The 27,462-nt window shown below is 36.1% G+C and overlaps 1 protein-coding gene across 1 annotated transcript in view; it reads right to left on the bottom strand.

The window, feature by feature from the left end:
- Nucleotides 1–27,462, bottom strand: part of TOPAZ1 (testis and ovary specific TOPAZ 1) — a 128,835-nt gene that overhangs the window by 22,336 nt on the left and 79,037 nt on the right. The window contains exons 14-17 of the mRNA XM_082724755.1: nucleotides 17,946–18,012; nucleotides 16,730–16,904; nucleotides 15,709–15,809; nucleotides 13,541–13,706 (exon numbers count right to left, since the gene is read on the bottom strand). Of these exons, the coding sequence (XP_082580881.1) occupies nucleotides 13,541–13,706; nucleotides 15,709–15,809; nucleotides 16,730–16,904; nucleotides 17,946–18,012 (509 nt within the window). The remainder of the gene's footprint in view (nucleotides 1–13,540; nucleotides 13,707–15,708; nucleotides 15,810–16,729; nucleotides 16,905–17,945; nucleotides 18,013–27,462) is intronic.

Raw genomic sequence — 27,462 nt, forward strand, 5'->3', positions numbered from 1 at the left:
GGAGAAAGGGGAACCCTTTTCCACTGTTGGTGGGAATGCAAGTTGGTGCAGTCTTTTTGGAGAACAGTGTGGAGATTCCTCAAGAAATTAAAAATAGACCTTCCCTGTGATCCTGCAATTGCACTCCTGGGTATTTACCCCAAAGATACAGGTGCTGCTGTTTATAGCAGCAATGGCCATGGTTGCCAAACTATGGAAAGAACCCAGATGCCCTTCAACGGATGAATGGATAAGGAAGATGTGGTCCATATACACTATGGAGTATTATGCCTCCATCAGAAAGGATGAATACCCAACATGGACGGGACTGGAAGAGATTATGCTGAGTGAAATAAGTCAAGCAGAGAGAGTCAATTATCATATGGTTTCACTTATTTGTGGAGCATAACAAATATCATGGAGGACAAGAGGTGTCAGAGAGGAGAAGGGAGTTGGGGGAAATTGGAAGGGGAGGTGAATCACGAGAGACTATGGACTCTGAAAAACAATCTGAGGGGTTTGAAGTGGCGGGTGGGTGGGAGGTTGGGGGTACCAAGTGGTGGGTATTATAGAGGGCACGGATTGCATGGAGCACTGGGTGTGGTGAAAAAATAATGAATACTGTTTTTCCGAAAATAAATAAATTGAAAAAATTTAAAAGAAAAAGAAAAAGAAAAATCCCGGAAGCACAGCTACCTTTACAACTACAGCATCTGGAAAAGAATAGCAAATAAAGCCAAACAAAGCAGAAGAGAAATAATGAAGATTAGAGCAGTAATCAATGAAACAGAAACCAGAAGAACAGAATAGATCAATGGAACTAGAAGCTGATTCTTTGAAAGAATTAATAAGATCGATAAACCTCTGGCCAGACTTCTGCAAAAGAAAAGAGAAAGGACCCAAATTAATAAAACCATGAATAAAAGGGAAGAAATCAGGACCAATACCAAGAAAATAGAGACAATTATTGGAACTTGTTACCAGCAGCTATATGCCAACAAACTAGGCAATCTGGAAGAAATGGATGCATTCCTGGATACTTATAAACTACCAAGATTAAAACAGGAAGAAAAAGACTATCTGAACATACTAATAACCAGCAAGGAAATTGAAAGAATAATCAAAAAACTCCCCAAAAATGAGACTCCAGTGCCAGACAGCTTCCCAGCAGCATTCTACCAAACACTGAAAGAAGAAATAACACCTATTCTACTGAAGCTGTTCCAAAAAATAAAAATGGAAGGAAAATTTCCAAACTCGCTCTATAAGACCAGCATTACCCTGATCCCAAAACCACATAAAGACCCAAATAATTCTCTGAATTGATGCAGAAAAGGCATTTAACAAACTACATCATCCTTTTCTGACTAAAACTCTTCAAAATATAGTGATAGAGGGAACATACCTCAATATCATAAAACCATCTGTGAAAAGCCCATAGCAAATATCATTCTCAATGGGGAGAAATTGAGAGCTTTTCCCTTAAGGCCAGGAACACGACAGGGATGCACACTTTAACCATTCTGTTCAACATAGTACTAGAAGTCCTAGCCTCAGCAGTCAGAAAACAGAAAGAAAAGGTATTCAAATGGCAAAGAAGTTAAACTCTCTCTCTTTGCAGATGACATGATGCTTTATGTGGAAAACCTGAAGACTCCATCCCCGAATTATTAGAACTCATATAGCAATTCAGCAACATGGCAGGAAACAAAATCAATGCACAGAAATCAGTGGCATTTCTATAAACTAACAATGTGACTAAAGAAAGAGAAATTAAGGAATCAAATCCACTTACAATAGCACCAAAAACTACAGATACCTAAGAATAAACTGAACCAAAGAGGTAATGGATCTATCCTCTAGAAACTACAGAAGATTTATGACAGAAATTGAGGAAGACACAAAGAGATGGGAAAATATTCCATGTTAATGGATTGAAGGAATAAACATTGTTAAAATGTCTATCCTGCCCAAAGCAATCCCACTTTCAATGCAATCTCTATCAAAATACCATCAACATTTTTCACAGAGCTGGAACAAACAATCCTAAAATTTGTATGGAACCAGAAAAGACCTGAATTGCCAGGGGATTGTTGAAAAAGAAAACCAAAGCTGGGGGCACCACAATGCCTGACTTCAAGTTACATTACACAGCTGTGATCACCAGAAAAACATGGTATTGGCACAAAAACAGACACATAGAACAATGGAACAGAAGAGAGACCCCAGAAATGGACCTTCAAACTCTATGGTTAACTAATCTTCAACAAAGCAGGAAAGAATATCCAATAGAAAAAAAGTCTCTTTAACAAATGGTGCTGGGAAAATTGGACAGTCACATGCAGAAGAATGAAACTCGACCATTCTCTTATACCATATACAAAGATAAACTCAAAATGGATGAAAGGCCTTATTGTGGGACAGGAATCCATCAAAATCCTAGAGGAGAACATAGGCAGTAACCTCTTCAACATTGGCCACAGCAACTTCTTTCATGACATGCTTCTAAATGCAAGGGAAACAAAAGTAAGCATGAACTCTGGGATTTCATTAAGATAAAATCTTCTGCACAGCAAAGGAAATAGGTAGCAATACTAAGAGGCAACACATGGAATGGGAGAAGATATGTGCAAATAACATTACGGATAAAGGGCTGGTATCCAATGTCTATAAAAAACTTCTCAAACTCAACACCCAAAAAAGAAAGAATCCAGTCAAGAAATGAGCAAAAGACATGAACAGACACTTCTCCAAAGACATACAAATGGCTAACAGACACATGATAAAATGTTCAACATCACTAGCCATCATGGAAATACAAATCAAAACCACAATGAGATGGCACGTGACACCATTAAATGGCATAAATTAACAAGACAGGAAACAACAAGGTTGGCGAGGATGTGAAGGTTGGTGGGAATGGAAGCTGGTACAGCACTCTGGAAAACAGTATAGAAGTTCCTCAAGAAGTTAAAAATAGAGTTACCCTATGACCCAGCAAATGTACTGGGTATTTACCCCAAAGATACAGATGTAGTGAAAAGAAGGGGCACATGCACTCCAATGTTCATAGCAGCAATGTCCACAATAACCAAACTGTGGAGGGAGCCAAGTATGATTAATGGATAAAGATGTGGTTCATATATACATGGATTATTACTTAGTCATCAGAAAAATGAATACCCACCATTTGCACTGACATGGGTGGAACCAGACGGTATTATATTAAGTGAGATCATTCAATCAGAGAAAGACAATTATCATATGGTTTCACTCATATGTGAAACATAAGGAATAGTATGGAGGACCACAGGGGAAGGGAGGAAAACTGCAAAGAAATCAGAGAGGGAGACAAGCCATGAGAGACTCTGGAATCTGGGAATCAAACTGAGGGTTACAGAAGGGAAGGGAGTAGGGAAATGGAGTAATCAGGTGATGGGTATTAAAGAGGGCATGTGTAGTGTTGAGCAGTGGATGTTATATGATGAATCACTGAACACTACATCAAAAAGTAATGATGTATTATATGTTGGTTAACTAAACATAATTTTAAAAATAATTTAAAAAGAAAACAAACAAACAAACAAAAACAGAAAACAAACCTGATTTTGAAGCACCAAAGAAGAAAAAATAATAAAACAATTCTGGGAAGAAGTCAGCATACTTCTGTGGGTCCTTCTTTGGAAGAAGTAAATTTGTATTTATGGGGGTGCCTGGGTGGCTCAGTGGGTTAAAGCCTCTGCCTTCAGCTCAGGTCATGATCCCAGGGTCCTGGGATCAAGCCCCGCATCGGGCTCTCTGCTTGGCAGGGAGCCTGCTTCCTCCTCTTTCTCTGCCTGCCTCTCTGCCTACTTGTGATCCCTGTCTGTCAAATAAATAAATAAAATCTTTTTAAAAAAATTGTATTAATGAAAATGACTTTTGGGTGCCTGGGTGGTTCAATTGGATAAGTAACTGCCTTCAGCTCAGATCATGGTCCCAGGGTCCTGGGATCAAGCCCCATGTAGGGGTCCCTGCTCAGTAGGAAGTCTGCCTCTCCCTCTCCCTCTGCCTGCTACTCTCCCTGCTTGTGCCCTCTCTTTTTCTGTCTGACAAATAAAATACATTTTTTAAAGTGACTTTCAATTGAAATGGTTCCTGAAAAAGGGAATCCTGTGTTTTTAACTTATACAAATTTTTAAAGATAACAGTGAAATTGTAAAAATCTATCATCTCCATAGACGATCCCAAAACCTCTCACAAAATCCTTTAGGCTCTAGTTTGAGAAAGAATAGTTTTGCCAGAAATTTTAGGCTGGAGCGCCTGGGTGGCTCAGTGGGTTAAGCCGCTGCCTTCGGCTCAGGTCATGATCTCGGGGTCCTGGGATCGAGTCCCGCATTGGGCTCTCTGCTCAGCAAGGAGCCTGCTTCCCTCTCTCTCTCTCTGCCTGCCTCTCCATCTACTTGTGATTTCTCTCTGTCAAATAAATAAATAAAATCTTAAAAAAAAAAAAAAAGAAAAAATTTTAGGCTGAAGTTTCCTGTCACAAGGTGCAATAAGCTCATTTTTACCAACTATTTCAACCTTTCCATCTTGCCACATCTTTCCTTTCTAACAAAGAAAGCTTGGCTTATATTTTGCTAATCTCTATTTTAATATTTTGGTTACTCTTCCCCACTTAGCAAACTTCACTGGCTATGTTTGTTAAGTTAAAGAAAAACTTTTCCAACAAATTTTTGATCCTGAAGTACACTCAAAACCTCTGCATTCCATAAACTCTCATCCCTGAACAAAGACAAAGTACTATATATATTTAATGATTAACATATAAATAATATGGAAAGACAAGATGGCGGGAAAGTAGGAGGAGGTGCCCTTTCAATCCGTACCCTAAAGTGAGCTGATTACCTTCCAAAGGACTCCGATCACCCACGAAATCAGCCTGAGTTCAGAATTATACACATCTGGATCTCTACTGGAGCAGAAGATGCCAGTGGGCAGATAAAGTGGAGTGGGAAAGTCAGACTGATATCGGAAGATAAACAAAAGGGGGAGAGAGCCACCAGAGGCGACCCATTGGAAACTAATAACCCAATATGAAAGTGCCCTGTGTTTGGGGACCAGCATTAACTCAGGAGTCTGGTAGAAAGCACTCAAAAAGAGCACAGGATCACGGTGGGGGGGGGGGGGATTGCGGGTCTGGGCTTAAGTCCCCAGACCCAGGACAGCCACCCCTGGCGCAGAGCCAGGGAGAGTGCAGCGGAGAAACCAGGTCTTGGTCCCTGAACCACCAGAACGCCTGAGATCATGTGGCACCTGGCTCCTGTGAGGGGCTGGGAGCCTTGCCAGCCAACAGAAGAATAGCCTTTTTGCAGTCCCCACGCGAGTGCCCTGCCAGGCCATCAGAGTCCAATTCGTGCCCCACACCCTCCCCTGAGAGAGGTGCACACAGGTGCCAGCCCGATGCTCTCAGACCCCGAAAGACCAGGCACTCCCAGCCCAGGCCAGCGGGAAAATCTCAGTGTGCGATCGCTGCTTGGAACTTCTCTGGCAGTCTGGAGCAGCCCAGACAGCCGCCGCTGCTGTGGTTTTGGGTACAAGCAAAAAATCCTGAGTTCCCAGAAACCACAACTGGGAACCTGCTCTGCCAGCGGCCAAGGGGGGATTTATTTGGGCTCTGCAGCCAGACTGAGGCTTCTCTCTGAGAGGGAAGTCAGGGTGCAGTTTGCTTTCCTCTAAACCTACAAAAACCATCAAAAGCAGTCAAGGCGAGAGAGAAAAACAAAAGTGAACAAATATAATAACCTCCAGAGAACAAAAGCCTGAAAAAACTGTTTCCTCAGAGCCCACCCCCTTGAGGGGGGCGGAAGGACATAACTCTGAGAACATCATTTACTGAAAACCCACATGGCAGGCCCCTCGCCCACAAAACCAACCAGGAAAGGAAAAAAAAAAAAAAAAAAAAGACAACAAGAGAACAACCACCACTACTTCATAGGACAATTTTTATTATTAATTTGTTCCCACTATTCTGGCTCCTTTTTTTTTATATAGATAATTTTTTAATATTATATAGATAATTTTTTAACGTATTTACCATCACAGTGAGATGTCCCGTACATCAAATTCCATAATAACCTTCTAACCTAAACTTTTTGATACATACACCTGTGTTTTCCTTTTACATTTCTATTTTTTTAATTTTTTTTATTTTAAATTTTAGTTTAGTTTAGTGTAGTTTATTCCTTCTTTTAATTTTTATTTTCTAATATTCATATAGAGTTAAACGTCAAGGTAATCCCCTTTCCCCAATCAATGCCACCCCTATAGATAAACCAATTCCTAATCCCCCTTTATCTAAGGAAAGTTGAATCCTTTAACAAAGATATCAAGTTACATCCAGGAAGAATCAAAACAACTTTCCTCACCCACACTGAGAATTTACAACCACTCTCCCATCTTTTTCCTCCACCAGTATTTCTGTGTTTTTGTGTTTGCCCCGATAGTATATAAGTATTACACTCAGGTCCTTTTTGACGAGGTTCTTCTTTTATTTGCATATATATATATATACATATATATAATTTTATATATATGTATATATAATTTTTTTTCTCTTGTCATATACTTTCATTAGTCTTTTTGTTTATTTGTTTTTGTTTGTATACTTCATAAATCTTAGCCTGGGGCTCATTTGGGCTGAACCTTCTCTTTTATCTCACCTTTCGTTCCTGTCTCTATCCCTCTCTCTTTTTTCTTTTTTTTTTTAAGATTTTATTTATTTATTTGATAGAGATCCCAAGTAGGCAGAGAGGCAGGCAGAGAGAGAGAGAGGAGGAAGCAAGCTCTCACTAAGCAGAGAGCCCAATGCGGGGCTCGATCCCACGACCCCGAGATCATGACCTGCGCCGAAAGCAGAGGCTTAACCCTCTGAGCCACCCAGGTATGCCCCCTCTTTTTTCTTTTCCTTTTTTTTTTCCTCTCATTTGGGTGGGGAACCCTGATTGCTCGGAAGCGTTCCAGGGTGCACCTTGACTGCACCACAGTCGATACATCCAGCTATACGCGTTCAGCCATCTCTCACCAAAATGACTAGGAGGAGGAATGCCCAACAGAAGAAAAATACAGAGGATGGACCTTCTGCAACAGAGCTAACGGCTATGAACATAAACAATATGTCGGAAAGAGAATTCAGGCTAACAATTATCCAAGCAATAGCTAGGGTGGAGAAAGTCATGGGTGACCAAATGGAATTGAAGGGCTGAACTGAAAACGACCAGAGATCATGTTTTCAATAAAGAGCTGAAAGCTACCAGGGATGAGCTTCACAATGCTCTCAATAAGTTCCAATCTAATCTAAATTCTCTCAACACTAGAGTAACTGAGACGGAAGATAGAATTAGTGATCTGGAGAACAAACAGATAGAGAGAAAGGATCAGGAGGAAGCCTGGAACAAACAGCTTAGAAGCCACGAAAACAGAATCAGGGAAATAAATGATGCCATGAAACATTCCAATGTCAGAATTATTGGAATCCCTGAAGGGGAGAAGAAAGAAAGAAGTCTAGAAGATATAGTGGAACAAGTTCTTCATGAAAATTTTCCGAATCTCCTGAATGGAACCAGCGTTCATGTACTAGAGGCCGAAAGGTTTCCCCCCAAGATTACAGATTCTCAAAAGTCCTCGAGACACCTAATAGTAAGAATGAAGAATTATAATTGCAGGCAGAACCTCTTGAAAGCAGCTAGGACAGGGGCGCCTGGGTGGCTCAGTGGGTTAAACCGCTGCCTTCGGCTCAGGTCATGATCTCAGGGTCCTGGGATAGAGTCCCGCATGGGGCTCTCTGCTCAGCAGCGAGCCTGCTTCCGCCTCTCTCTCTCTCTCTGCCTGCCTCTCTGCCTACTTGTGATCTCTCTCTGTCAAATAAATAAATAAAATCTTTAAAAAAAAAAAAAGAAAGCAGCTAGGACAAAGAAGATCCTTACGTTCAGAAGAAAGCCCATCAGAATAACGTCAGACCTGTCCACAGAGACCTGGCAAGCCAGAAAGGGCTGGCAAGACATATTCAGGGCACTAAATGAGAAGAACATGCAGCCAAGAATACTTTATCCAGCAAGACTGCCATTCAAAATGGATGGAGAGATAAAGAGTTTCCAAGACCGGCAAGGCTTAAAAGACTATGTAACCACCAAGCTGACACTGCAGGAAATATTAAGGGGGGTTCTCTAAAAGAGGAAAAAGCCCAAAAATAGCACTGAACAGAAATATAGAGACAATTTACAGAAAGACTTCAAAGGTAACACAATGTCAATAAAAACGTATCTATCAATAATAACCCTCAATGTGAATGGCCTAAATGCGCCCATAAAACGGCACAGGGCTGCAGACTGGATAAAACGACAGGACCCATCCATATGCTGTCTACAAGAGACCCATTGTGAACCTAAAGATACACCCAAACTGAAAGTGAAGGGATGGAGAAGCATCTTTCATGACAATGGGCCTCAAAAGAAGGCTGCAGTAGCGATTCTCATATCAAACAAATTAGATTTTAAACTAAAGACGGTAGTCAGAGATACAGAAGGACACTACATCATTCTTAAAGGGACTATCCACCAAGATGATCTAACAATTGTAAATATCTATGCCCCCAATATGGGAGCAACCAATTACATAAGAAAACTGTTAATCAAGATAAAGAGTTATATTGATATGAATACACTAATCGTAGAAGATCTTAACACGCCTCTCTCAGAAATAGACAGACCATTGAAGCAGAAAATCAGTAAAGAAACAAGAGCATTGAATGACACATTGGACCAGATGGACCTCATATATATATATACAGAACATTCCACCCTAAAACAACAGAATACTCATTCTTCTCAAGTGCACATGGAACCTTCTCCAGAATAGACCACATACTGGGTCACAAATCAGGACTCAACCAATATCAAAAGACTAAGATTATTCCCTGCACATTCTCAGATCACAATGCTTTGAAACTGGAGCTCAATCACAAGGAAAAGTTCAAAAGGAACTCAAACACCTGGAAGCTAAAAACCACCTTGCTTAAGAAGGCTTGGATCAACCAGGAGATCAAAGAACTGAAACAATTCACGGAAACCAATGAGAACGAAGACACTTTGGTCCAAAACCTATGGGATTCAGCAAAGGCGGTCCTAAGGGGGAAATACATAGCCATCCAAGCATCCCTCAAGAAAACTGAAAAATCCAGAACACACCAGCTGTCTCTACACCTTAAAGAACTGGAGAATCAACAACAAATCAAACCAAGTCCACACATAAGAAGGGAAATAATCGGGATGCCTGGGTGGCTCAGTTGGTTAAGCAGCTGCCTTTGGCTCAGGTCATGATCCCAGCGTCCTGGGATCGAGTCCCACATCGAGCTCCTTGCTCGGCAGGGAGCCTGCTTCTCCCTCTGCCTGCCATTCTGTCTCCCTGTGCTTGCTCTCTCCCCCTCTCCCTCTCTGATAAATAAATAAAATCTTTAAAAAAAAAAAAAGAAGGGAAATAATCAAGATTAGAATGCTGAGATCAATGAGGTAGAAACCAAAGATACAGTAGAACGGACCAATGAAACTAGAAGCTGGTTTTTTGAAAGATGAATAAGATCGATAAACCACTGGCCACACTAATCCAAAAGAAAAGAAAGATCAAATTCATAAAATTATGAATGAAAAGGGGGAGATCACAACGAAAACCAAGGAAGTAAAAACAATCATCAGAAGTTATTATCAACAGTTATATGCCAATAAGCTAAGCAACCTAGATGAAATGGATGCATTCCTGAAAAACTATAAACTCCCAAAATTGAACCAGGAAGAAACTGACAACCTGAATAGACCAATATCTAGTAACGAGATTGAAGCAGTGATCAAAACCTCCCAAAAAACAAGAGTCCAGGACCTGATGAATTCCCTGGGGAATTCTACCAAACTTTCAAAGAAGAAATAACACCTATTCTCCTGAAGCTGTTTCAAAAAATTGAAGCAGAAGGAAAACTTCCAGACTCTTTCTATGAAGCCAGCATTACCCTGCTCCCCAAACCAGGCAAAGACCCTACCAAAAAGGAGAATTTCAGACCAATATCACTGATGAATATGGATGCTAAGATTCTCAACAAGATCCTAGCCAACAGGATCCAACAGCACATTAAAAAGATTATCCACCATGATCAGGTGGGATTCATCCCTGGGCTACAAGGATGGTTCAACATTCGCAAATCAATCAATGTGATCAGACAAATCAGTAAGAGAAGAGAGAAGAACCACATGGTTCTCTCAATTGATGCAGAAAAAGCATTTGACAAAATCCAGCATCTGTTCCTGATTATAATGCTTCAAAGTATAGGGATAGAGGGAACATTCCTGAACTTCATCAAATCTATCTACGAAAGACCCACAGCAAATATCATCCTCAATGGGAAAAAGCTTGCAGTCTTCCCGTTGAGATCAGGAACACAACAAGGATGCCCACTCTCACCACTCTTGTTCAACATAGTATTAGAAGTCCTAGCAACAGCAATCAGACAACAAAGAGAAATAAAAGATATCTAAATTGGTAATGAAGAAGTCAAAATCTCTCTTTGCAGATGAAATGATTCTTTATATGGAAAACCCAAAAGAATCCACCCCCAAACTCTAGAACTCATACAGCAATTCAGCAACGTGACAGGATAGAAAGTCAATGTACAAAATCAGTGGTTTTCTTATACACTAATAATGAAAATAAAGAAAGGGAAATGAGAGAATCGATTCCATTTACTATAGCATCAAGAACCATAAGATACCTGGAAATCAACCTAACCAAAGAGGTAAAGGATCTGTACTCGAGGAACTACAGAACACTCATGAAAGAAATTGAAGAAGACACAAAAAGATGGAAGGCCATTCCGTGCTCTTGGATCAGAAGAATAAACACTGTTAAAACGTCTATACTGCCTATAGCAATCTATACTTTTAATGCTATTCCAATCAAAATTCTATCGGTATTCTTCAAAGAGCTGGAGCAAATAATCCTAAAATTTGTATGGAATCAGAAGAGACCCCGAATCACTAAGGAAATGTTGAAAAACAAAAATAAAATGGGGGGCATCACATTACCTGATTTCAAGCTTTACTACAAAGCTGTGATCACCAAGACAGCATGGTACTAGCATAAAAACAGACACATAGACCAGTGGAACAGAGTAGAGAGCCCAGATATGGACCCTCAACTCTATGGTCAAGGAATCCTCCACAAAACAGGAAAAAATATACAGTGGAAAAAAGACAGTCTCTTCATTAAATGGTGCTGGGAAAACTGGGCAGCTATAAGTAGAAGAATGAAACTCAACCATTCTCTTACACCGTACACAAAGATAAACTCAAAATGGATAAAAGACCTCAACGTGAGGCAGGAATCCATCAGAATCCTAGAGGAGAACATAGGCAGTAATCTCTTCGATATCAGCCACAGCACCTTCTTTCAAGATATGTCTCTAAAGGCAAAGGAAACAAAAGCGAAAATGAACTTTTGGGACTTCATCAAAATCAAAAGCTTCTGCACAGCAAAGGAAACAGTCAAGAAAACAAAGAGGCAACCCATGGAATGGGAGAAGATATTTGCAAATGGCAGTACAGACAAAAGGTTGATATCCAGGATCTATAAAGAACTCCTCAAAGTCAACAAACACAAAACAGACAATCATATCAAAAAATGGGTGGAAGATATAAACAGACACTTCTCCAATGAAGACATACAAATGGCTATAAGACACACGAAAAAATTTTCATCATCACTAGCCATCAGGGAGATTCAAATTAAAACCACATTGAGATATCACCTTTTACCAGTTAGAATGGCCAAAATTAGCAAGACAAGAAACAACATGTGTTGGAGGGGATGTGGAGAAAGGGGAACCCTCTTCAACTGTTGGTGAGAATGCAAGTTGGTGCAGCCTCTTTGAAGAACAGTGTGGAGATTCCTCAAGAAATTAAAAATAGAACTTCCCCATGACCCTGCAATTGCACTCCTGGGTATTTACCCCAAAGATACAGATGTAGTGAAAAGAAGGGCCTTCTGTACTCCAATGTTTATAGCAGCAATGGCCACGGTCGCCAAACTGTGGATAGAACCAAGATGCCCTTCAACGGACGAATGGATAAGGAAGATGTGGTCCATATACACTATGGAGTATTGTGCCTCCATCAGAAAAAACGAATACCCAACTTTTGTAACAACATGGACGGGACTTGAAGAGATTATGCTGAGTGAAATCAGTCAAGCAGAGAGAGTCAATTATCATATGGTTTCACTTATTTGTGGAGCATAACAAAAAGCATGGAGGACAAGGGGAGATGGAGAGGAGAAGGGAGTTGAGGGAAATTGGAAGGGGAGATGAACCATGAGAGACTATGGACTCTGAAAAACAATCTGAGGGTTTTGAAGGGGTAGGGGGTGGGAGGTCAGGGTTCCAGGTGGTGGGTATTATAGAGGGCACGGATTGTATGGAGCACTGGGTGTGGTGCAAAAATAATGAATAGTATTATACTGAAAATAAAAAATAAATTTAAAAAAACATATAAATAATATATGTTAATTACATATTCATAATGTTATTTGAATATGAATGTGTTAATTACATATTCATTATATGTGTGCTGGTATGTGTTTCTATGTTAGTGTAAACGTTATCTATTTGCTTTACTTGTGTATATATTCCATCTTCTCACCTAAATCCAGAGATTCTTGAGGTTTCTCCATTGTTATCCCATTTTAACAAAAAAAGTCTTCCTGATGGTTTAAGTAGCCAGAGCTACCACTGGAAAGCATGCTATGTTACCAGTGTGCTCTCTAAATTTTTATTTACCTCATAGCAAACTAATCTTAAGTACTTCTACTGGCTTAATTTCATTGTAATTTCTGTTAGATAGGTTGACTTACTAGGAAAATGAGCTTTACTTGTCTTGGTTTGAACTTATGTTTGCCTATATGTACAAAGATAAGAGTTATGCAGATTACAATAGGGAATTGCCTATCTTAGATAGCATCTGAAGCCTGGGCTCTGAAGCTGGACTGTCCAGGTTTGAATTCAGCCTCCACTTCTTACTTCTTACTTCATTCTGGGCAAAATTTTTGTATGGTTTCTAGGCCAAAGTAAGAACTAGCTTTTCAATAGAAGGTGTATATAATTTTTTCTTTAAAGTAAGGTTAACTTTCAGGCACCTGGGTTGCTCAGACGGTTAAGCATCTGCCTTCAACTCAGGTAGTGAACCCAGGGTCCTGGGATGGAGCCCTGCATCTGGCTCCCTGCTCAGAAGGGAGCCTCCTTCCCCCTGTCCCCATGGCCCCCGCCCCAGCTCGTGCTTTCTCTCTCTTTGTCTCTCAAAAAAAAAAAAAAAAAAAAGTAAGGTTAACTTTCTTCTTCCATTTTACACAACTACCTTTCCTACCTACATGATCACTAAGGTTTACTAGGCCAAATTACCACCCACAATTCAATATCAATTTAAGGTAATTACATACACAAGAATTTATAACAACAAATTATGTTATGCTTGCATATATCATAACTTACCCCTCAATACCCAAATGGCACCATCTAGGCTTCCACTTTTTAGAAAAATTTCTGCTGCAATATTCACAATTTGACATCTTGGTGCTAGCTTCTCAGGCCCAGTAAGTCCTTTTAAACTTGTGAAATGTATTTTTAATTCATATAATTTATCTAAGACTTTCCTTCCCTAGAGTAAAAATAAAGAATATTGAGTATTACTCATTTAGAGTATCACAGAAATATAACATCAGTAGTTATACAGAAGTCAATTACCCAATTTGAATTATCCTTCTAGACAGATGGTTCTCAAAAGACTCTTCCCTTAATGCCCTCCTGCTTTGCAACAGAGACAGATAAGGGAAGGGGAGGAAGCAAGGCTTTGCCTCATATTAATCCTCACCCTGCTAACACCCCTTTCTAAGCGTTTTTAATACGTTTGCTTCCCCTAAAGATTTCATTTGGAGAAAGGATTTCTTGCCCTAAAATGGAAAACTAGTAACTATACATTTTTGTTCTTCTGTGGATCACCCTAAGAGCCAAGAGGGAGAGAAAGAGAAAAATCAAGGTAATGTCTTATAAAATTTACATAAAGAATGATAGTAGGGAAAAGAAAAGAATAAAACTGCTGGCTGAAAATTGTTTTTTATTCAACAGACTAATTATTTCACATAGTCTACATAAAGATTATATCTCATTTGGACATCAGAAATTAGATATACAGTATTTTTTTATATAAGAGGTCAGAAAACTTTTCCTATAATTAGCCAGATAGTAAACACCTAGGCTCTGCAGGTCGAATTTGGTCAGATTCACATTCTTTTTGGTTGTTGCTGTTTTAATTTTCTAATGCCTTAAAAATGAAAAAACATTCTTAGCTCTTGAGATATACAAAAACAGGCTATGGGTCAGATTGGGCTCTTAATTTGTGGATCCTGGTTTTATATTATATTCTATCCTATTTGAGTTAGATCCATATTGTGATGTTAAGGTACTTTTAAGTTGATTATAGAAATGAATACATTTTTAAGGAAATAGCTCTAGCTTAATTTCAGTGGTATTACTTTTGTGTTCAAAAGGAATAGGTTTCACTAAAAAAATTCATACTAAGTAAAATAAATAAAATATTCATTCCAAATAAGATACTGAAAATTTTAAATTACAATACAGGCACAAACTCACCAGACTCTTAAAAATAATCACAATGAACAAAATTAAAATACACTCTAAAATTTCAACAAAATCAATCTTTGTCAAAAATACTGTGTTATGTAGTCCTCAATGTCCCAAGCATTAAATATCTAAGAAATTAATGCTACGATGAAACTTAAGCTAGACTCTGAGACTAGGGACAAGCTATATTCTGCCCATTGCAGGCCTACCACCACACAGTGAATACTAACCTTCTGAAGACCTTAAAGACTGGAGACCTTATGTACAAGGATTCTGTTGTTGTTGTTGTTGTTGTTGTTTTTAATTTTAAAAAATCAATGAATTTGTATGTGTATGAGTGGCCATGTACTTTATGTTATTGAACATATTTCTTTATGAAATAACCTTATTTTATAAGAAGAAAGAAGCAGCAAAAGATACATTATAATAGTCGATTCAGTACTGACCACATTCTCAACTGCTCCATTCATCCCTCAGAAATTCCTTCCTATTTTAGATTTTTCCTGTCCTCTACTTTATTTCACTTTGTTGAATCTACAACCACCTGTCACCTCAGAGAAATCTAAAGAATGGTAGTTCAGTATGGTCCAGAATAACAGACCACTTCTAAGGTGAGCTAAACTTCAAAGATAGATATCAAGATATATGGTCTAAGTGTTCCAGGAGCTGATTTTTAAGGAGTTCTGTTAATTGTGAGTTCCCTGGGTTCATCTTAAAAAAGGTGTCTGGAACTTATGCAAAATTATAGTGTTATAAATCCTTAAGAGGAAGCAAAACTCTGTCTTGAAAGTTGCTTCAAATAAATATGATACTTAGCATACTTCTGATACTTATTCAGGGTAACTGGTCTCATGCTACTGCCTTTCCACATTTACCTGATATACTAATAGTCTGGGACTCATTTTGCCACTTATAACAATAATTAGGAAATTTCTAATTTGCAGGGTTAACTATATTGTTAGAAAAATTTTAAATTAATACACTCTGTACCAACCCCAAACAAAAATTTAATGACATACCTTGGACCACTGCAACAGCTTGTGATAGTAGTACATAGCACTGATTCCAATTCTTCCCAGCAAAGTTTTATCTACTTCACTATTTTGTGGATCTTTGCTAACTGAAACACAAAGTAGGCATGTCAAAAAAAAGTGAAAAAGTCACTTAAAATGGCAGCAAAGACTAAGTGATATGAAATTATTGACACTAGAAGAAAGACCAGGTGTTGGCAAACCACAGCCTATAGGACAAATCAGGCCTGTGGTCTGTTTTAGTATAGCTTCTGAGCTACGAATGGTTCCCCTATTTTTAAAGGGTTGCTTGAAAGGAAAAGAAAACTATGTGATTATGTGATCACATCTGATAGCGTGAAGCCTAAAATATTTACTACTGGCCCTTTGCAGAAAAGGTTTGCTGACCTCTGATTAAAAAAATACAGCAGTGAAGAGCTCATCCAAAAAAAAAAAAAAAGTCTCAGAAACATATGAATTTTGTTGACTTATACTAGTGAAGGTAGTAACGACTTCAATGATTCAAAAATTCAAGTGTTCCAGTACAATTTGCTAGCAATAGTTTTATCAATCTGAATGAAAAGACAGATAAGAAAATGAAACATGAGGTGTTAAAACAATTCTTGACCTTATATCATTATAATCTAACTTCATAATAAAAAGATGAAAGATTTGGGCGCCTGGGTGGCTCAGTGGGTTAAGCCACTGCCTTCGGCTCAGGTCATGATCTCAGAGTCCTGGGATCGAGTCCCGCATCGGGCTCTCTGCTCAGCAGAGAGCCTGCTTCCCTCTCTCTCTCTCTGCCTGCCTCTCCATCTACTTGTGATTTCTCTCTGTCAAATAAATAAATAAAACCTTTAAAAAATTTTAATAAAAAGATGAAAGATTTATAAGAGAGAAGGAAAAGTATCTGAAATCTGCAATATCAAATTATCCCCAACATGGAAAATAGTAAGAGCTTTACATTCCTGTTAAAACACTGCACCATCCTAATACACACAATACTTAAACCCAAAGAGTGACATTTTACCTGTTTCAGCAAATTCACAAAATGGAACACCTGATCTCTCTTCTTTACAGTCTTTTGTTAATGTTTCAGCAATATAAGCACAAAATCTCTGGAAATCTGCAAAGTTTTCACAGCCCATTTTTATGTTAATGTATAAATTTCCCAGTTTGATCCAGTCACCTTTTTCTTTACAATGCTATCAGAATTATTAGAAACAAAACAAGAAAAAAGAAAGAAAGCTGTCATTTATAAAAACATATTATAGAATAGACACATGTAGGCATTAGATATATAGAAATTAATAACAATCTCTGTAGATCTCAAAAACTTACTGACAGTGTTACACCACCAATAACTTGCTATTGTGCAATTTGGGTTTCTGACTATAGCATAGTCTCTGTAAGTTCCAGATTGCATTGAACGTCTCTTTTAATAACCTTTTCATAATGTACTTAATGATGTCACCCCAAAACCTGAACTAGACAATGGAGATAAGTTTTATGGAAAACAGGTGATAAGCTATATAGTTTGAGCTGTCTCTGGAGAAATACATTATTTTACTACTTTTAGAGATTGCATTTTGCTATTATTTGGCCCCATTAATAATTTGGGGCCCAAATATCATTTTGGGCACTACATTTTTTGTATGAAAGGGACTACACAGTAAATTTCAGTAAACTTAACATCTTCTCATTATTTTCTATTATAAACAAAGAAATACTTTTCCACACCAACATAAGATTACTTCAAAGATTCAAATACTAATTAAGACTAGACCAACAATTCCTAGAGGAGTATAAAAACGATCTTAAACTAAATAGTAAAATCATCTTGGAAGTTCTCTATTTCTTATACTCTCCAAATGCCTGGAGAGGGCACACTGACCTTGGCTTTCCACTATCATTTCACATACTGCAGCCATCTGTGAATTATGGTAAAAAAGCCAACTTTCTTGTGCACCAAGTCTGTCTGGCGACAAGAATTAAAGGCTAATAAGCCTTAGCTTACTATACCTTAATATGTTAATTTTGAAACTGAACAATTATTTTTAGAATAGTCCATAACTCTAGAAATTGTCTGCATTTCAAAGTGTTAAAAAAAGTATTAGACTTCTTGCCCTTGAGAATTTTCTCTAACAAGAGGGTTTAAAAAAACGTTTCCCTCTATTCAAAGTTTCTTTATTATTGGTTTTCAGAGATACCAGCAATTTATTTTAAAAAAAAAATAAGTGTCATACCTCTATTTCATTCAAGGCTGAATCTAAATCACATTTCCAGTTCTTTTTAAATTGCCTCATCTGCAACCTTTAACAATAGAAAAGGGTTAATTATGTTTATCCTCCAAAAGTCACTACTGCCCCTAATTCACTTGTTCTATAGTTTATATCTAAGAGACTAGAAAAGAAAAAATGTAGTAAAAATTCTTAAGAGCTAAAGAAAATAGCAAATGCATAGATATCTACTTCACACTATTTCTCCCCAAACCATAGGCAACAAGAAGGAAAAAGCAAGTTCCACATGAAACCGTACTTTCAGCCTATAAGGTAACTTTAAGACAGAGAATGCCAAAGCTTCAAAATGATTATGGATAAAAAGAGAAAAAAATCATTAAAGCCAGTATTTGATCTTTCCTACTCCCACTCTACCTTTGCTGACCCAACAAAGATTTGTGATAAGCAGAAATAGACCAAAATAAAAACAATGCAAAAAAAATCTGTGGAAAACAACAGGAAGGACTTAACATTGATTAAAAATATACTACCACAACGACTAAGTCCACAGTAAGGTTGAAAATGCTAAAAAAAAAAAAAAAAAAAAAAAACCTGAGTAAATTAGAACACAAACCACATAAAATGAACTTAGAAGTTTGTGATTTAAAGAACACAATCTATAAAATGCATAGCCTCTGGGAAAGGAAAAAAAAAGACAAAAATTAAAGAAGTAGCATCCTTTGGCAACTGAAAACAGAAAAAGAAGAAAAAGGAGAAAGAAGACTGTACCATTAAACTAAGAGTACTATATAGCTGCCAACTCTGGGGTCAATTTTGATCATTTAGTCCCAATGCTCAATAAATTATTCCAGAGCATTAAAAAGGAAGGACAACTTCCTAATTCCTTTCATGGATCAAATATAAATAACACTGATACTTAAACTAGATAAAGGCAGAACAAAGAAAAGTGTAAAACAATATTACTTATAATGATGTTGCAAAAGCTAGATAAAATATTAACAAGCAAATCAGTTTTTCAAATTGAAGAGTTAGGGAATGATGGTTGCACAACAATGTGAATGTGTTTAATACCACTGAACTGAAAACTTAAAAATGGTTAAGATAGTAAATTTTATATTGTGTATTTTACCACAAAATTAAAAAAATATTGAGAAACAGAATCCAAGACCACCTTAAGAAAATGACACACTATGACAAAGTGGTATTTACTTCACAACTATATGGTAACTTCAATATTTAAAAATCCATCAGTATTATATACCATTTTAATAAATCTAACAGAAAAAATCATGATTTCCATAAATATTAAAAAGGCAATGATAACATTGATTCACTTACAAATATAGGAACTGAGAGATACTTCCTTAAAGTGATTAAATATATATACTGTAGTCCTAAAGACATGACTGTATTTAACGAGAAAATTCTAGAGATATTTCCACTAAGATCAGGAACAATGAAAGGATGTCCACTATATCCATTATTATTCAATACTGTACTAGAGGTATGAGCCAAGGCAATTAGATAAGGCAAATTACTTATAGGCATTGCAATTGAAAAGAAGAAGTATAACAATCTCTATTCACAAATGATATGATAGTATAACTGGAAATGCCCACAGATTCAAAGATGAAACTAGCTCAAACAATAAAGACTTTAGAGAGAATTAACAGAATATAAAATTTACAAACAAAATGTCATTTATATATACAAAAAAATAAAGAAATACAGCACATAATGATACAAAAAAATTCATTTACAATAGCAACAAAGATTAAATACTTATAAGAGGAAAATTCTAAAACACTCCTGAAAGACACATAAAGTATGAACAACAGAAAAAATTTCATGTTCTTTAATAGAATTCAATATTATAAAGATGTTAGTTTTTACTAAGTTTAATTCATAGATTTAATGTAATTCCAATAAAAATACAAACAAGCTACTATATAAGGCTAGGAAGTTGATACTAAAGTTTATGTGGTAAAAACATATATGCAAGAAGAGCAAGAAAGACATGGAAAAGAAAAATTTTGCAGGGGATTATCCCAACAAAATGATAAAGCATACTACTAAAGCCTCTATAAATAAAACACTGTGGACCTGGTACAGGGGAATACAAAATCCAGACACAGACCCAAGCACACATGAAGTTTAGTATATGATAGAGGTAGCATCTCAAATCATTCAAATTTAACAAATGGTTCTGGGAAAGCTGGACAAAAACTGGGGAAAGAATTAGATCTCTATCTTACACCACACATAAGAATAAATTTCAAATAGATTATGAACCTAACTACAAAAATGAAGCCATACAAGTAAAAGAAAACATGTGTGAACTCCTCCAAAACCTTGGTGCAGGGAAATTATGACTCAAAATCCAGATGCAATAAAAAATAACTATGACTCGGGGCACCTAGATGGCTCAGTGGGATAAGCCTCTGCCTTCGAAAAGAAAAAAAAAGCCTCTGCCTTCGGCTCAGGTCATGATGATCCTGGGATCCAGTCCCGCGTAGGGCTCTCTGCTTCCTCCTCTCTCTCTGCCTGCCTCTCTGCCTACTTGTGATCTCTGTCTGTCAAATAAATAAATAAAATCTTAAAAAAAAAAAAAAGTATGACTCAAAACTGAGGCAATAAAAAAAAAAAAAAGACTGATAATTTAGGTTGAACAAAAATAAAAGTTTTTGCATGGCAAAAGCTACCATGAACAAATTCAAAAGACAACGGACAAACTGGAAAAAATATTTGTTATATATAGTACAGAGAAAGGTCTAATATAATATATTAAGAACGCTTGACATTTAAGGAACAAAGAACCAGAATCAAAACAACAAGAAGTATAAAAATGGCCTTCGAATATATGAAAAGAAAATGTTCAAACTCATTTATAATAAAAGAAAAAAAAGCAAATTAGAACATAGGAACACCATTTGTTACCAAAAAGATTAAAAAGTATGACAACACACTATGTTAGAAAAGCTGTGCTGAACAGTCTCTTATGTTTCTGGTTTTATATGAATATACATATAACTGTGTTTATATATGCACTATACCACATAGATGTACATGTATGTATATGCATACATACATGCACATATACCAAAATGCATATACAAACACACATACACATATACCATATATACAAACATAACATATATATATACATACCATACATAAAAATTGTTTTAGCCCTCTTGGAGGGAAATTTGACAAAATCTGTGTACTTACCTTTAAAAAAATTATTTTGAAATAAATTATAGACTCACAGGAATTTTCAAAATAGTACACAGTCCTGGTAGCCTTCATCCAGCTTCTTCCAATGATAATTTCTTACATAATTGTAGAAAAACATAAAAACTAGAAAACTGACATTGTTACAATACTGTTAATAGACTACAGATATTACCCAGTTTTCACCACTTTTTACATGCATTCATCTGTGTATGTGTGTGTAGTTCTGTGCAATTTTACATGTATAGATTTATGTAACTGTCACCACAATACAGATATAGAACTGTTCCATCACCAGAAAGGACTTCCTCATACTATCCATTTATACTCAACCCCCTAGTCCTGTCCCTAGGTATACTCTGTCATTTTGAGAATGTTATGTAAATGAAACCATGTAGCCTGTGGCCTTTGAAATCAGTTTTTTAATTCAACACAATGAGGTCAATACATTCCATGTTTCAACAGTTTGTTGATTTTTACTGCTAAGTAGTTTCCTTGGTATGGATATTCCACAATTGTCTTTCATTCACCTGTTAAAGAACATCCATATTCCCCCCTCCTCAGTTTTTGGCTACTACAAGTAAAGCTGCTACAAACATTTGTACACATTTTTAAGTGAATAAAAGTTTTCATTTAATTAGGATAAATGCCCAGTAGTTCAGTAACTGTACTTGATTTTTATATGTTTGGTTTTTAAAGAACTGCTGAACTATTTTCCAGAACAGCTATACAATTTTACATTCCCACCAATAACATATGAGACACTTTTTCCACAACCTTGCTAGCATTGGTATTGATACTGTATTCTCCAGTTACACAAGGCATGTTGACAAATAAAAACTGTATATATATATAAGATATATAACATGTTTTACTAGAGGCATATATTGTGAAATAATGATCACTATTGAGATAATTAATGTATCTATCGTGTGTGTGTGTGTATACACAGAACACAAGATCTACTTTCAGCAAATTTCAAGTACACAATACCTTATTATTAACTATAGTCATCATGCTGTAAAATAGGTCTCCAGAACTTAATAATATTATAACTGCAACTCTGTACCCTTTGGCTAACATCTCATTTGCCCCATTTTCCATCTCCTGGTAACAACCACTATTCTAATTTGTTGCTGAGTTAGACTTTTTTCGATTCCATATCTAAGTAAGATCATACAGATTTGCCTTTCTCCGTCTGCCTTATTTCATTTAGCATAATATACTCCAGGTTAATCCATGTTGTCACAGATGGTAGGGTAACATTTTTAAAGACTGAATAATATATATTCCATTGTATATATACACCACATCCTATTTTGTTCTTGCTACTCAAGATTGCTTTTGCCATTCAGGTTATGTTGTAGTTTCATATGCATTTTGAAATTGTTTTTTCTATTTCTGTAAAAAAATGTTAATAGAACTTTGATAGGAATTGAATTAAATCTATAGTTAGTTTGGGAAGCATGGATATTTTCACAATATTAATTCTTCCTATCCTTCCATTTATTTATTTATTTATTTATTTATTTTTAAAGATTTTATTTATTTACTTGACAGAGAGAGATCACAAGCAGGCAGAGAGGCAGGCAGAGAGAGAGGAGGAAGCAGGCTCCCGCTGAGCAGAGAGCCTGATGCGGGGCTCGATCCCAGGACTCCGAGATCATGACCCAAGCAGAAGGCAGCGGCTTAACCCACTGAGCCACCCAGGTGCCCCGTATCCTTCCATTTATTTTTTATTTCTTTTACCAATGTTTTATGGTTTTCAATTTACAGATCTTTTATCTCCTCAGTAAATTTATTTCTTAAGTATATTTTTTGATGTCATTGTAAATGAGATTTTCTTGATTTCTTTTTTTAATACTTCATTGTTAGTATATAGAGATGCAACTGGTCTTTTTTATTTTAATTTCATTTTAAGCATTTATTTAAATTCCAGTTAATATACACCATAATATTAGTTCCAGGTGTACAATTTAGCGATTCAACACTTCCACAAACACCTGGTGCTCATCAAAACAAATGATCCTTGATCCCTATCACCTATTTAACTCATCCCCTCATCTACTTCCCCTCTAGTAGCCATCAGTTTGTTCTCTATAGTTAAGAGTCTGTTTCTTAGTTTCTCTCTCTCCTTTTCCTCATTTGTTTTGTTTCTTAATGCTCATTTGTTTTGTTTCTTAAATTCTATATGAGTGAAATCATATGGTATTTGTCTTTCTCTGATTGACCTATTTCGCTTAGTATAATACACTCTAGCTCCAATCACATTATTGCAAATGGTGAGATTTCATTCTTTTCGAAGGCTGAGTAATATTCCATTATGTATATATAATATGTATGTAATATATTATATTATATATATTATGTATATTTACATACATATTATATATACATAATGGAATATTACTCAGCCATCGAAAAGAATGAAATGAATGAAGATGTGGTGTGTATATATATTATATATATTTACACATATATAATATGTAATATTACATGTAATATTATATGTAATATGTAATATTACATATATTATATATTACATATACATACATATAGTATTACAATATTACATATATGTAATATAATACGAATATGTGGTGTATATATTTACATATTATATATGCATACATATACATATTATATACATATATATAATATGTAAATATATAATATATATACACACCACATCTTCATTCATTCATCAGTCAATGGACATTTGTACTCTTTCCATAATTTCACTATTATTGATAATGCTGCTTTAAAGTCAGGGTTCATGTATCCTTTGAAAGAGTATTTTTTGTATCCTTGTTAGTACCTAGTAGGTACTATCCAGGCTACTGCTGGATTCTAGGGCAATTCTATTTTTAACTTTTTGGGGAAACTACAGTTTTTCAGAGTGGCTGCACCAGTTTGCATTCCCACAAACAGTGCAAGAGGGTTCTCCTTTCTCTGCATCCTCCCCAACATTTATTGTTTCTTGTATTGTTAACTTTAGCCATTCTCACAGGTGTGAGGTAGTATTTCATTGTAATTTTGATTTGCATTTCCTGGATGGTAAGTGATGTTGAGCATTTTTTTATGTATCTGTAGGCCATTTGTAGGTCTTCTGGAAAAATGTCTATTCATGTCTTTTGCCATTTCTTGCCTGGATTATTTATTTTGGGGTTCTTAAGTTTGATAAGTCCTTTATAGATTTTAGATAATAACCCTTTCTCAGATGTTATTTGCAAGAATCTTCTCCTATTCCATAGGCTGCTTTTTAGTTTTGTTGACTGTTTCCTTCACTGTACAGAAGCTTTTTATCTTAATGAAGTCCCAATAGTTCATGTTTGCTTTTGTTTCCCTTGCCTCAGGAGACATATCTAGTAAGAAGTTGTTATGACCAATGTCAAAGAGGTTACTGCATGTGTTTGCCTCTAAGATTTTAATGCTTTCCTATCTCACTTTTGTTTTATTTTATCTTATTTTATTTATTTGAGAGAGAGAGAGAGAGAGCACAAACAGAGGGAGAGGGAGAAGCAGACTCCCTGCTGTGGAGAGAGCCCAACAGAGGGGTTCAGTCCCAGAACCCTGGGCTCATGACCTGAGCCAAAGGCAGGCACTTTTAACAGACGGAGCCAACCAGGCATCCCTCCTGTCTCACATTTAGGTCTTTCATCCTTTTTTTTTTTTTTAATTTTTTTAACCAAGATCCCAATTCTGCCTTTTTACAATTTTTAAAATTTTATTACTTTTTTTTTTTTTAATGTCAAGTCAAAGTAATTTTTTCTTTCTGATCTGGCATTTATTTTTTTTATTTTTTATTTTTTATAAACATGTATTTTTATCCGCAGGGGTACAGGTCTGTGAATCAGCACTCACCAAAGCACTATTACTTATTTTTTTATATTATGTATTTATTTTTTTATATGGTGTAAGGAAGTGATCCAATTCCATTCTTTTGCATGTTGCTGTCCAGTCTTCCCAACACATTGATTTTATATCCTGTGAGTTTAATGAATATGGGTATGAGTTCTAGCCATTTTTTGATGGAGTCTTCTGGGTTTTCTACATACAGCATCATGTCATCTGCAAACAGTGAAAGTTTGACTTCTTCCTTGCCAATTTGGATGCCGTTTATTTGTTTTTGTTTTCTGATTGCTGTGACTAGGACTCCCAATACTGTGTTAAATAACAAAGATGAGAGTGGACATCCCTATCTTTTTCCTGACAGTAGAGGAATAGCTCTGTTTTTGCCCACTGAGGATGATATTAGGTGTGGGGTTTTTTGTATCTAGCCTTTATTATATTGAGGTACATTCCTTGTAGCCCTACTTTATGGAAGGTTTTCTTTAATCACAAATGGATATTATATTTTGTCCAATGCTTTTTCAAGATGCAACCAATTTTTTGTATGTCAATACTGTATCCTAAAACTTTATTAAAAATATTTCACTTACTAGATCTAACAGAGGTTTGGGTGGAGTCTTTAAAGTTTTCTGTATGTAGGATCATGTTATCTGCAGAGACTAATTTAATTCTTGCTTTCTAATTAGAATGTCTCTTATTTCTTGCCTATTTGCTCTGGCTAGGACTTCTGGCATTATGCTCAACACAAGTGGTGACAGTACGCATCATTTCTTTGTTCCTGAACTCAGAGAAAAATATTTCAGCTTTTTTACCATTAAGTATGATGTCAGCTATGGGCTTGTCAGAGATGGCCATTACTAGAGTGAGGTACATTCTTTCTATACCTAATGTGTTGAGAATTTTTATCACAAATGGGTGTTAAATTCTGATAAATGCTTTATCCGCATCTATTGAATCATTTGATATATATCCTCCATTCTGTTAATGTGCTAAATCATATTTATTGATTTGCACATGTTGAACCCTTACTGTATCCCAGGGATAAATCCCAGTTTATCTTGGTATATCATGTGTAGTTGAATTTGGTTTACTAATATTTTGTTGAGAATTTTTGTATCTATTTTATCAGGAATATCATCTTATGATTTTCAGTTTTTGTAGTATCCTTGTCTGACTTTGGTAACAGAGTAATGCTGGACTTGTAAAGGAGTCTGGGAGTGTTCCCTCATATTCAACTTTTTAGAAGGGTTTGAGAAGGATTTGTATTAATTCTTCCTTAACTGTTTGGTAAAATTCAGTAGTAAAGCCATCTATTCCTGGGCTTTTCTTTACAGGGAGTTGCTTTTTTGTTTTGTTTTACTAATTCAATCTCTGTACTCAAAATTGGTCTGTTCAATTTTTCCATTTCTTCATGATTCAAACTTAGTAGGTTATATATTTCTAGGAATTTATTCAATTCTTCTAGATTGTCCAATTATTTGGTGTGTAATTGTAAAGCTTTTGTATTTCTGTGCTATCAGTTGTAATGATGCCTCTTTCGTTTCGATTTATGTGAGTATGCTTTCTTTTTTCCTGTGTAGTTAAAGGTTTGTCAATTTTATCTTTTCAAAACCAACCAACCAGTTTTCTTTTCTCACCTATTGTTTTTTCAGTTCTAATCATTTCTCCTTGATCTTTATTCCTTCCATTAACCTGACTCAGTTTGTTCTTTTTCTAGTTCCTCGAGGTGTACATACAGTTAGGTTTGAGATCCCCTTTTTGTCTTAATGTAGGCATTTATCACTATCAATGTCCCTCTTAGAACTGCTTTAGCTATAATCCCATAGATTGTGGTATGTTGTGTTTCCATTTTCATTTGTCCAAGATATTTTTTTTATTTCACTTTTGATTTCTTCTTTGACTCACTGGTTGTTCAGGAGTATGTTGTTTAATTTCCACATATTTGTGGATTTTCCAGTTTTCCTCTTATTTTTGATTTCTAGCTCCATATTGATGAGGAAAGATAGTTGATTCCATATTCTTAAATTTTTTGACTTGTTTTGTGAACTAACGTATGATATATCCTGAGAATGGTCTGAGTGTGCTTGAGAAGAAATACACGCTGCTCCTGTTGGTTGGAATAGTTTTGTATATGTATATTAGGTCCATTTAGTGTAAAGTGCAGATCAAATCACATGTTTCTTTACTGATTTTCTGCTGGATGAAATATGCATTGTTGAAAATGGGTATTAATCCCCTATTTTTATTACACTGGTTTCTATTTCTCCCATTAGATCTATTAAGTCTTGCTTTCTGTGTTGGACTGCTCTGATATTGGGTATACATATATATTTATATTTGTGATATCCTCTTGACCTGACTCCTTTATCACAATATAATGAACATGTCTCTTGTTACTTAAAGTGTAGTTTTTCTGATAAAAGTACAGCCTGCCCTCATT

Source organism: Mustela nivalis (genome assembly GCF_964662115.1).
Source record: "Mustela nivalis genome assembly, chromosome: 1".
Classification (NCBI taxonomy): domain Eukaryota; kingdom Metazoa; phylum Chordata; class Mammalia; order Carnivora; family Mustelidae; genus Mustela; species Mustela nivalis.